Source organism: Microtus ochrogaster, chromosome 2 (genome assembly GCF_000317375.1).
Source record: "Microtus ochrogaster isolate Prairie Vole_2 chromosome 2, MicOch1.0, whole genome shotgun sequence".
Lineage (NCBI taxonomy): Eukaryota > Metazoa > Chordata > Mammalia > Rodentia > Cricetidae > Microtus > Microtus ochrogaster.
The window spans coordinates 26,272,244-26,283,257 of NC_022010.1; the positions used below are offsets into that span (position 1 = coordinate 26,272,244).

General features: G+C 50.1%; 1 protein-coding gene across 1 annotated transcript in view; it reads left to right on the forward strand.

The window, feature by feature from the left end:
- Positions 1-1,613: 1,613 nt before the first annotated feature.
- The window catches only part of Galnt17 (polypeptide N-acetylgalactosaminyltransferase 17), a 427,390-nt gene continuing 417,989 nt past the window's right edge, over positions 1,614-11,014 (forward strand). The window contains exon 1 of the mRNA XM_013350719.2: positions 1,614-3,320. Coding sequence (XP_013206173.2) covers positions 3,083-3,320 — 238 coding nt within the window. The 5' untranslated portion in view covers positions 1,614-3,082. The remainder of the gene's footprint in view (positions 3,321-11,014) is intronic.

The window sequence follows — 11,014 nt, forward strand, 5'->3', positions numbered from 1 at the left end:
TCCCGGTAAGACCGGTGCTACACAGATGATAAGAAATGGGCTAGTCCGGGTGCGAGAGTTAGCCTAGAAGAGGCTAGATAGATGGGCCAAGCAGTGCTTAAAAGAATACAGTGTCCGTGTAATTATTTCGGGTAAAGGTAGCCGGAGGCGGCCGGGGTGCGGCCGGGGTGCCGGGATGCAGCCCCACCACTCATGTTACTACACATAGGATCCAAGCACCCTCAGCAGTGGGTCAAAAACACCTGTCACTCTAGTTCAAAGAATCAAATACCTCCTTCTGGTCTCTGTGGGCTTACATACATACATACACACATATACACTTACACTTGTGTATGCACACACGCTCACACGCCCAGTGCACACTAACAATGTAATAAAAAGAAAAGAATAAGATATTAGAAAAGAAATGAAGATTGTTATGGTTTTTCATGCTCCCCTTCCCTCCTTCCCTCCCTTTCTTTGGGGATTAAACTGAGGACTTCACATATGTCCAGCGAGTACTATATCAGTGAGCTATATCCCTGTAATCTTTCCCTTTATTTCATTTTTAAGGTAGGACCCTCGCCAAACTGCCCAGCCTGGCCTTGAGTAAAAGGTCCTCCTGTCTCCTCTGAGCAGCAGACCACACTCAACCACCACCCCTGGCCTTCCATGTACCTTTTTTCCCCCCAGTATGAAAAACTGTAAAGGTGCTTGCTGCTGTTGTTTAACATAACAAGCAAGGGCAGCAGAAAACATCCCCAGCAAAGAAACAAAAACTTCTCTGCTGAAATGGAGGGCCCGGCTTGGTGACTGCCGTCCCACTACTTGGGATGTGAGGTCAAGAGCGTAAAGAATCAGGAGTTAGGGACCAGCCCAGGCTAAGCGAGACTGAATAAACAAAGAAACAGCAAGGTCCCGACAAAGTCCAAACAAACAAAGAACAAAAATACCCCCTCTCCCCTTTACAAGGAACCCAAGCGAACCTGGAACTTACTTTGCAGCAGTGGGGATCTCTAGCTCCTGATCCTCTTAAATGCTGGGCTTATAGGTTTGCCACCAGCAAGACTGGATTGTGAAGAACTGGGGATCCAGTTGAGGTCTAAATAAGCACTCAACTTCAGTTCAACAACAGAACTACATCCCAACCCCAAACCCCAAATCCACCCACTCTCCCTCACCCTGCCCCAATTAGAAGCCTAAACCCAAACCAACCAAACAAAACTAACCAAGGAGCGACAATAAACTTTCATGGGGTAGGAAGAATGAAGGGAAAGCCCCTAAATTCACTCAGCTATCTGTTGGCAGCCTGGTTTCTTTCTTTGGCCTAACAAATGAAAGAATCAGAGGGCAGGTTTGGATTCCAGTCTTTGACACTCCTGGGTCTCCGGAAAAGAAGGAGGTTGTGGAGACCCATTAGGGCCATAAATCCGTGTTTTACTAATAAGATGTTTACTGAAGTGTGGGTGAGCACAGAAGCAGCAACTCGGATGGTCAGAAGATTCCCAGGGCCCTACCAAGAAGGACACAAGGCCTGGCTCCGAAAGTAGCGGAATCCGAGTCTCCAGGCCAGATTTTCCCTCTAGCCATTCCGGGCCAAGCTAAGCAGAGCAGCTTAGCCAAGAGAAAGGAACGTCTTCCTCGTCTGCGGGGAAGGAACAAACCCGCCCGCTTAGAGAGCGCTAAGAACCCCAAGGGTCCCTCGCAGCCCTTAGCAGCCAACATGACTTGACTGCTCCCGGGTCCCGCGCGCTACCCACTCTCTCCTGACGCCCCCACCCTTTCCGGGTGCGCGCGCAAGAGCGGGCCAGCTTCCCTTGGCTGTGCGCTCCGCAGCCTGCGGGTGGCAGCGGCGGTGGCGACTGTCTCTCGGGGAAGAGGGTGACCAAGGGACCGCGGAGGAGGAGTCGGCGCAGCAGCCGCTCCCCTCGGGACCGCGCCCCGCCTTCCGTCACCACCTGAGCATCCCCTCCTGTCTCCCCAGCTGCTCCGGTCTATCCCACCATCCCCCTGGGAGACAGTGTGTACTCTCAGTGCCGCAGCAGCGGTGTCATTGCGTCCAGTGATTGGGACACTCGGATCTTGGTTCCCCTGAGGGCTTGGGACGAGCGGCATCGGCCGTGGTGACAGGCGGCGGAGGCACCAGCGCGCATCCCTCCCCCGCGACGTTTAGAGAAGCGTGTAGAAAACTGGTGTGACTTTGGAGGTCCGACTCTTCCTTCCGGCCAGCCTCGCGACGCGCCACCTCCTGAGACAGGCCAGTGTGTCCGGCAGGCCCGGAGGCTCGTGTGGGGACTTGGAACGTGTTCGGTAACCCGTGGCGCTGTGCGCACTGGTGAGTTTTGCGGGCGGGGTGGGGGCGGAGAGGACGCAGCTCTGGGTTCCTGCTCCCGCCCCTTTCCTGCTGCCCCCCCACCCCCACTTTGAGAGAGTCATTGAGATTTGAGCGTGACTGCGGAGCCTGGAGGATGCGGGCAACGGGAGCGGGCTTTTCCTCCTCCCGGAGTGATGAAGTGGGCCGGTGAGCTGAACAAAGACACCCGCCCGGAGGAGCAGGTCCTCTGCTGAAGAACGCTGTCCTAGCCCCGCGACGGGCGCCTGCGGGAGTGTCAGTAGTGCAACTCCAATAGTGGCGCGCTCTTCCGCCGGCGGGCGCAGAGCTGGAGCCAGGCACCTGCGCGCCACTCCCGCCACGTCTCGGGAGCATTCCGACTACCTTCGGGTTGTTCCTGAAGGTCCACGTCTCCGGAGGTCCAAAGTCCAAAGACGACTTGTTCTGGGTGCAGCGGGGACCCTGGGACCTTTATCTTTTACTGCTTCTTAGAAGTGACTGCGTGCTGTGGACGAAGCAGGCATTTCAGGGACACTTTTGCAAACCAGAGGACCAAGAGTGATCACGCTTGGTCCCCAGCAGCTGTGTCTTCCCAGTGGTCTCTGTCGCCTGAGCATTGGCGTTTTGTAGCCGGCAACAACTGGGATTCCCCTAACCCACTCCTGGCCATTGTCAGGTGTGAAGGGTCTGAACGGTCTTAGACTGCCCTGCGCCTCGTAGGTGAGGCTGGTAGAGGCGTGGGTCCAGGGAAAGGACCAGCCGTGTTGTTTGATGGCTTCACTGAGGAGAGTCAAAGTGTTGTTGGTGTTGAACTTGATAGCGGTGGCCGGCTTTGTGATCTTCTTGGCTAAGTGCCGGCCTATCGCGGTGCGCAGCGGAGAAGCCTTCCATGAGATCCGGCCTCGCGCAGAGGTGGCTAACCTCAGTGCGCACAGCGCCAGCCCCATCCAGGATGCGGTCCTGAAGCGCCTGTCGCTGCTGGAGGACATCGTCTACCGGCAGCTTAATGGTAAGGACGTGCGCTGACGCCCGTGGGTCGCTGTGCGTGCGGGGGCACAGGGTGATCTCCCTGGCTCTCTGTGCTCTGTGTGCTCTAAGCTGACGTCTGAATGAGTCTGATTTCTCGCTTCCATTCCGGTTCAGTGTCCGGGACTATTGTAGAAACCACTACCTGCTTCTTTCCTATAATGCACTCAAGCTGGAAGTTTGGTCTTACGCTAGAAACATGTCACTATAGTTGACTCTGTCTCTGCCTGTGACTTGACTCTAGCTTAGACAGGATGGACTGCAGGCTAGGGGCATCTAGGAAGGAAATAGCTGTCAGTGCATGGTGTTTGATGGGGAGCTGGTAGCGAAGTGGGTGTCATGGCTTGCGAAGTGAAGGCTTGAATGGGTACAGTATCCTTTTAGGTTGGATGCATCACTAAAAAGGCAAACTCTTCCCTTTCCCTCTGCCTGGGTGCAGGGTGAGATTCTGAACCAAGCAGCAACCGAGGATGAAGTTCTGGGTGAGTCTGGGAAGCAGATGTTCGTTCACAAAGTTCAGACAAACAAGGAGGCACGGCATCTACGTTTGTAGCATTCTCCAGAACCCGTCCCATCTAAAATATTCTACAGGAGTTACCGTAAAAGGGCAGGGTCAGTGGAGCTCATCGCTGTTTCCATGTGGTCCAAGGGACTCATGGTCCCTGTGCACTTGCTGTCTTCACGGTGTCACATCGCCTGTCTAGTATAAAGAAGACTGAGCTGGTACACATGTCCAGCCCTCTCTTTCCTTTTCAACCTTATGCATGTTTCCATGGCCCAGAACTGCCAGCTGTTATAATGACTGATAATAATTCTTGGCTGTGCACTAGAGAGACATTACAAGCTCCGCGTGTTCAATGTTAGGACATTACCATTAGTCCAGGGAGGTTCCAGCCCCTCCCTCACAGGAGAACCCAGCAAACCAGACTGGGGGAAGTTAACCACATTGCCTGTATACTGATGTCAGTAAGTAGTACTTGAGAGGCCAGTTGACCACAGAGCCCTTGTTCTTGGCTACAAGGCACAGATTTCTTTTCATGTGTCTGTGGTCTGTGTGCAGGGGTGTGTGTGTGTGTGTGTGTGTGTGTGTGTGTGTGTGTGTGTATGCTTGTGCATATAGAGGGCAGGGGTCAACCTGGAATATCGTTCCTCAGAAACATTCACCTTGGATATTTTGACACTGATGTGGTTCTCGCAGAGTGAGGCTGGTCTGTCAGCATGCCCAGGGATCCAGCTGTTTCTACCTCTGCCTCTGGGATTACAAGGACATGCTACCATGCCCAGCTTTTAAAAAAAATGTTGCTTTTGGGGACCAAACTCAAAGCTCCTCATGCTTACAAGGCAAGTGTTTTACCAACTGAGCCACCTTCTTGATCCCAAAGTGCACGTTTCTATCTACAGCCTCCTACTTTGAATTTAAAAGTGTGTGTGTTATGTATTTTGGGATGGTGAATACATACCACAGACCACATATAGAGGTCAGAAAAAACACTTAGGAGAGTCAACTCTCTTCATCTACCACGGGGTTCCTGGATGGTCTTAGGTCCTCAGGCTTAATTGCCTTTACCCACTAAACCATCTCCTGGGCTGGCTCTGAGTTTTAAAGAATAACAGGGTTTTTTTTTTGATAAATGAACTACACAGATCTGTGAAGTTTACATATAACCTGTGTAAACTTGGGTTGGGGACCAGACTTCACCTGTCTCCACTGGTGAGAGTGACAGGCCAGCCTCAGGACAAGTGGCCGAGGACTGGAGGAGACAGTTTTCTTCTTGCCCTTTGATGAGAGGGATGTGGGCAGTCTTCTGCAATCATGAAAAGATGTCATAGTCCCCTTAGCATCATATCATTAGTTTCCAGGGGGCTCTGAACTTGCACCTGTAGTGTGAAGTTGTGGCCCTAATTACATCTCTCGCAGGTCATGAGACCAGACCATCGGGACAGCCCACCAAGGCCGTGTTGAAGCTCTTCTCCCAAGACCTCAAGACAAAATGAACAGAATAAGATTAAATCCCTCAGTTCATTTCCAGAGCAACCAGAAGAGCATGCTCTCAGCACTCAGGAGATGGGGTAGGAGGACCAGAAGTCTAGGGCCAGCCTGGCTAGATGAGGAGAGCTGGGAGGCTGAAATTATTTTTTCTGCATAAATACCCACAGAAGCACATTCATAAGACACCCCAAAAAGAGCCAGAGCTTGCTGTCTCTCAAGCTATATTCAGGAACACATTAGTCTGTAGCAGGTCATCTTAGTAAGAGTTTCCATTAGTGACATAAAATACAGTATGGCCACACCTCTTAATGGCAATTATAAAAGTTCTGTGTGGTACTGTACTTGTTTATCAATTAACGTGTTCATTTATTTATTGCGGTGGGAATGCATATATACACGCATACAAGTGGAAGCTGAGAGTCACTTGTTCTTTGAGACACAGTCTCTCACTGAACCGGGAGCCTGCCATTCTGGCTAGACTGGCTGACCAGCAAGCCGCTGTGACTAACTTTTCTGAGCCTCCCCAGCGCTAGGATTATAGGCAGATGCTAGCAAGTCTTGTGCAGCAAGCACTTTACCCAAATGGAGTCATTTTCTCGGACCACTCTGGGGTGTGTTTTAAGGTAGCAGATATGCATGACCCCCTTAGCATTTGCAATGACCCTGCAGGCACCTGCCCTTCTTTGTCCCTTTGAGACTTGCTGGCAGTCACCCAGTGACTATTAGGGCTTTAACATGACTCTGGAACTTGTTGCCTGAAGGCCGAGGCTCTTAGCTGCCGTTCCCCTCTCCTGCCTGGACATTACTTATTAAAATCCCTTGCAGGGTCTATGTGTATGCAGAATTCAGGGCTCCGTGTCCTAGGGGCTCCTTATCAAAAGGCAGGGAGTAGGGTCGGAGACTTTGCCTGTAATGAATGTCTCACTCTCTCTACCAGACACCCCTCTGCCTATACCAAACCTAGCAAAGGCAGACGGCACACTGAGATTGCAAAATCAGCTGGCCGGGTGGGACTTGCGAGAAGCCAAGATTTGCTTCTAAGGGACTCTGGATCTGGCTTCTTTCTCTGAGCCTTTTGCTTTGCAGAGAATGCCCATGCTAGGGAGATGCAGGTGTAGCTCAGTTGGTAGAGTCTTTGCCTAGCTTGCTCGAGGTCCTAAATTCTATCCCTAGCACTGCATCAACTATGAATGGTGGCACAAACTTCTAAGCTCAGCCCTAGGGAGGAGAAAGGAGGATTAAAACTTCAAGATCATCCTTGGCTGCCTATGGAGGCCAGCCTGGTCTACATGAGTCTGTCTCAGCATGAAAGGTTGGTGAAAGTCCCCGGGCAGGGAGTAGGATGGGTAGGAAGGTAGAAAAAAAATTGACTGGTTGAGTGGGGGAGCTAGAAGAGGAAGGCTGGGAGCTGGCTCAGTGACGTCCAGTTGAGAGTTTTCCTGGACAAGCTATGATTTCAAACTGGGACTTGGCAGATCTGTCGTCCAGGACCCTGTGTGTGATTTGTAGGGGCATGCAACCTGGAGGGCTAGAGCAAGGAAAGGTTGTAATGTGGAGAAAACCCTCCCCATCTCTACCCTGCCCTCAGGGGCACCAGTCTTTGTTCTTGTTTGGAGGACTGCTTATTCCATTGATTATACCAGGCTGCCTGCTGTACCAGGAGGCTGGGGGAGCAGGGAGGTAGGACTCTTCCTGGTATACAGAGAACTGTGACCAGGGCTTCATTGGGGCTAAGGCTGTGCACCTGACCCATTGCCACTGACAACCTCCTTCAGCTCAGGGTTCTTAATTCCTCAGCTAGAGCGAGGCACTGGGCACATAGCAGCTCATAGCCAATTCCTTAGTGCCATATGAAGCTGGCATTTTTAAAGTTGCTTGGAGCTGGTCTAGGGGTATAATTCAGTGGCGAAATGCTTGCCTAGTGTGTGCAAGGTCCTGAGTCTGATCTCCAGAGCAACAAAAGACATACAAATAAACAAACAAACAAAAAAACACCCCCATTTGGTTACTTAAAGCCCTCCTGTGGCCTCTGGGCTCTAACAGGAGAAATTCATGGAGATTCCACCAACCTCTGGGCTTTGGCTTGCTTGATTGTTTTTGCTTGTTTGAGGTTGCGCCAGGAGGCTGGATCCATGTAGTGCAGACTAGCCTGAAGCTCCCCTAAGTAGCCAAGGATGACTTTGAACTCTTGATTCTCCTGCCTCCACCTTCTCAGTGCTGGGATCACAGGTCTACCCAGGCTGTTTTCTCTGAGGCTCACCATCTTTATACTCATAATTGGTGTCACCTCTGGCTCTTTGCTGAGACACCCGTCATTGACCTTAGGCTCAGTAGCCTACACATTGCAACTCAGTCTTTGAGAAGAGCTGGTTATACTGATTTCTCTGCACAGTCCTCAATTCTGTCCATGCTTTCAGGCTTGGCTCTTGTGGCTGAGGGTTGACAAATGTTATGTAGCTGTTCAAGGTTTTAGTGGTGGTCATTTTGCAGTCTTAGCCCAAGCTCTTATGCCTCTGTGGGTTTAACTTTGGACTCCAGAAATGACTCAAGGCTTTTTTTTTTTTTTAAAGGACTGGGGCCCTATTTTAGACTTCTGCATCCCACCCTGTCTCTTACCATCTGTGCATTGCATATATGGTGGGCAGTTGAGGTTTATTGATAGCTGGCTGGAAGCTGAGTTTCACAAAGGAAATGATAGCCACAGAGAAAATAACCTCCAGATTGCAAAGGCTGGCATGGGATGGGTGGTGTGGCAAAAGGAGGGGTTGGGAAGGACTTAACTTGGAAGACTGAGTGTAAGAAAGCTGTCTTGTCTTTGTCATATTGCCTCAATTCTCTTGCCTAGGCCCTTTTGCCTGTTACCATTTTGCTTCCACCATCTTGGCTCTGCCGTCTGGCCAATGCTTTCTTGCTTTCAACACATTGCCTCTACCATGTTGTTCCCATCATCTTGTCTAAACCATCTTTCCTCTCTGTCTTGTCTCCCCTGTCTTACCCTCACCAGTTTGCCCTCCCTACCTTGCCCTCGCTATCTGCCTCCCCCATCTTGCCTGTACTGTCCTGAAGTTGGTCTAGTTTTTTTCCTTCCTGAATTAAAGAAACCAGCTTCTTCAAGGAGCTTGGAAGTCAGGTGGTATACCAGGTTAGATACTAGACCAGGTTAGACACTAGCCAGTATCAGTATATTTGGGTGTATGACTTTATATTATGAATATAGTCTTAATATTCTTTTCTGTAGCATAAAATCAATTTATAGAACATCTGGAGAAATCTTTTAAGAATCGTACAGAAGAAAGCAAAACTCTCTTAAAATCTGTTCAAGCCATTGCCCGGTGGTTCTTATAGACACAGACCCTGATTTCATGGTTGCTGTTGGAATTCCCCTGTCAAGAGGCACGTGATGTTTGGTTTCCTGTCACCTTTTCTGTCACCTTCTAAGGAACTTATTTATTTCTCTCATTTTAGAGATGAGAAAGGTGAGAAATAGAGATATTGTTAGATTTAGCTGGTGTGATCCACAGCGATGCGGGCAGAGTGGAGGATTAGGAATATATCTTTCCCCCTTCAAACAGGACCATTGTGATGAGGGGAGGGGAGAGGAGGAGGGACCCATTCCAGCCTCTCTCCCCGCTTCAAATCCCCAGCACAGTGAACTGGAAGTGGGAACACCCGAGCTCTGGCCCTGTTCTCTGTCAGCCCTGGGCAGCTGTGTCGTAAGAGGAAATGCAATTGATTTTGAGTTAGTTTCCAAATTTAGATTTCAGAAGGATATTGAATAGAAGCCGGGTTGCTTGGAGAAATTGAAAAATCCTCACGGAAATAGAGAAAGTCAAAATTATCTCCCCTGGTCCTGCCTCTAAGCCACACGAGTGGACGGAGCCAAAGTCTAAAACTGCAAAGAAGAAGAGGGAAAATTAAAAAAAAATAAAAATAAAAAAAGCACAAAAAACAAAAACTAAAACATTCCCAGATAACCCAAGGGCTATGCGCCAAAATTCTCCAGGCAGGGAGAGTGAGTTGGCACAGTGGGCACAGAGGAAAATCTGCTCTCTCTTGACTGCAGGTTAGAGCCAGAAAAAGCAGGATTGCGGGCAGCCCAGGCTGACCTCAACCCCCCTAGAGAGCTGAGGGTGACTTGCGACTCCTGATCCTCCTGCCTTCACTTCTACGGTGCTGGGGTGCCAGGTATGCATCACGATGACCAGGCTCTGATTTTGGTTTTGGTTTTTTTAACGTTGGGATAGAATCTAAGGCTTTGCATATGCTAGGAAAGCACTCGAGTAGCAGAGATGTTCCCAGGCCAAGGCTGTTCTTTGGTGAGTGGCAGAGCCCAACCCAGCATTGTTTCCCTTTCCTACCTGGATAATGGTATCCTTACATAGACCTTGGATGCTAAGTGGTACCTGCATGTCCTTGCGGAGAGGGCTAAAGGAGAAGACAATGTTTGTATTAAACCCAACCAACTGCAGGACTGCCGGGCAGGGAGATCAGTGGGAAGAGCACTTGCTGTTCTTATAAAGGACTAGGGGTTGGCTCCCAGGAGCCACTTCCATTCCAGGGGATCCTGCACCCTCCTCTGACCTCCACAGGTACCAGGCATGCATATACCTCCATGCAGCCAAGACAGTCATACAAATAAAACCAGAGTAGTAAATACACCTTTAAAAGCCTCAACCACTGGGTTGGTGGCTCAGTAGTTAAGAGCACTGACTGCTTTTGCAGAGGGCTTAAGTTCTATTTCCACCATGCTGGGTGACTCACAGTCACCCCCCCCCCCCCAGCTCTAGAGCAGTGGCTCCCAACCTTCCTAATACTGCGTGTGGCCCTTTAATACAGCCCCTCATGTTGTAGTGACGCCCCCGTCATAAAATTATTTTCATTACTATTTCATAGCTGTAATTTTGCTACTGTTATGAGTTGTTATGTAAATATCTGGTATGCAGGATATCAGATATGCAATCCCTGTGAAAGGACCCTTTGATCTCCCTCACACACCCCCAAATGATTGGGGACTAATAGGTTGAGAATGGATGCCTTGGGGGATCTAGCGACTTCTGGTTTCTGAGGGCACCTGCACACACAGAAACATACACATACATAAAAATAAAAATTAATCTTTAAATCAACAAACAAAGCCATAAACAAACAAACAAACAACCACAGTCACTGTAGAGGAGACTAGCGTGAAGCCAAGTTTGCACGCCTTCTCTATGTGCAGTCTAGACATTGAGCAGGGCCTGGAGGCAAGGTTGGCCAGTGTTCTAGAAGGTTTGATCCATGGAGGCGGGGGGTGGGGTAGGGGGATGGGTTGGGGTCAAGGGGGTGCAGTGGGAGGGTGGAGCCAGGCACTTTTCCTTTCTCCTTGGCATCTGGGTGAAGCTGGCTCCTCCTGGAGAAAGGGGGAACTCTATTCTTGGACAGCACGGACGTGCAGACAGGTCTTAGCAGTGTGAGTGTCGGACACCCTGTCAGTGGGGAACAGCTACCTCCTGCCCAGTTCGGGGGCAGCAGAGGAAGAAGCCAGCATTAGTGTCGTCATCATAGTCACTGCTGTCATCGCCATCACCATCGCCATCATCATCATCACCATCACCATCATCATCATCATCATCACCATCACCATCATCATCATCACCATCATCATCATCATCATCATCATCATCACCATCATCATCATCATCACCATC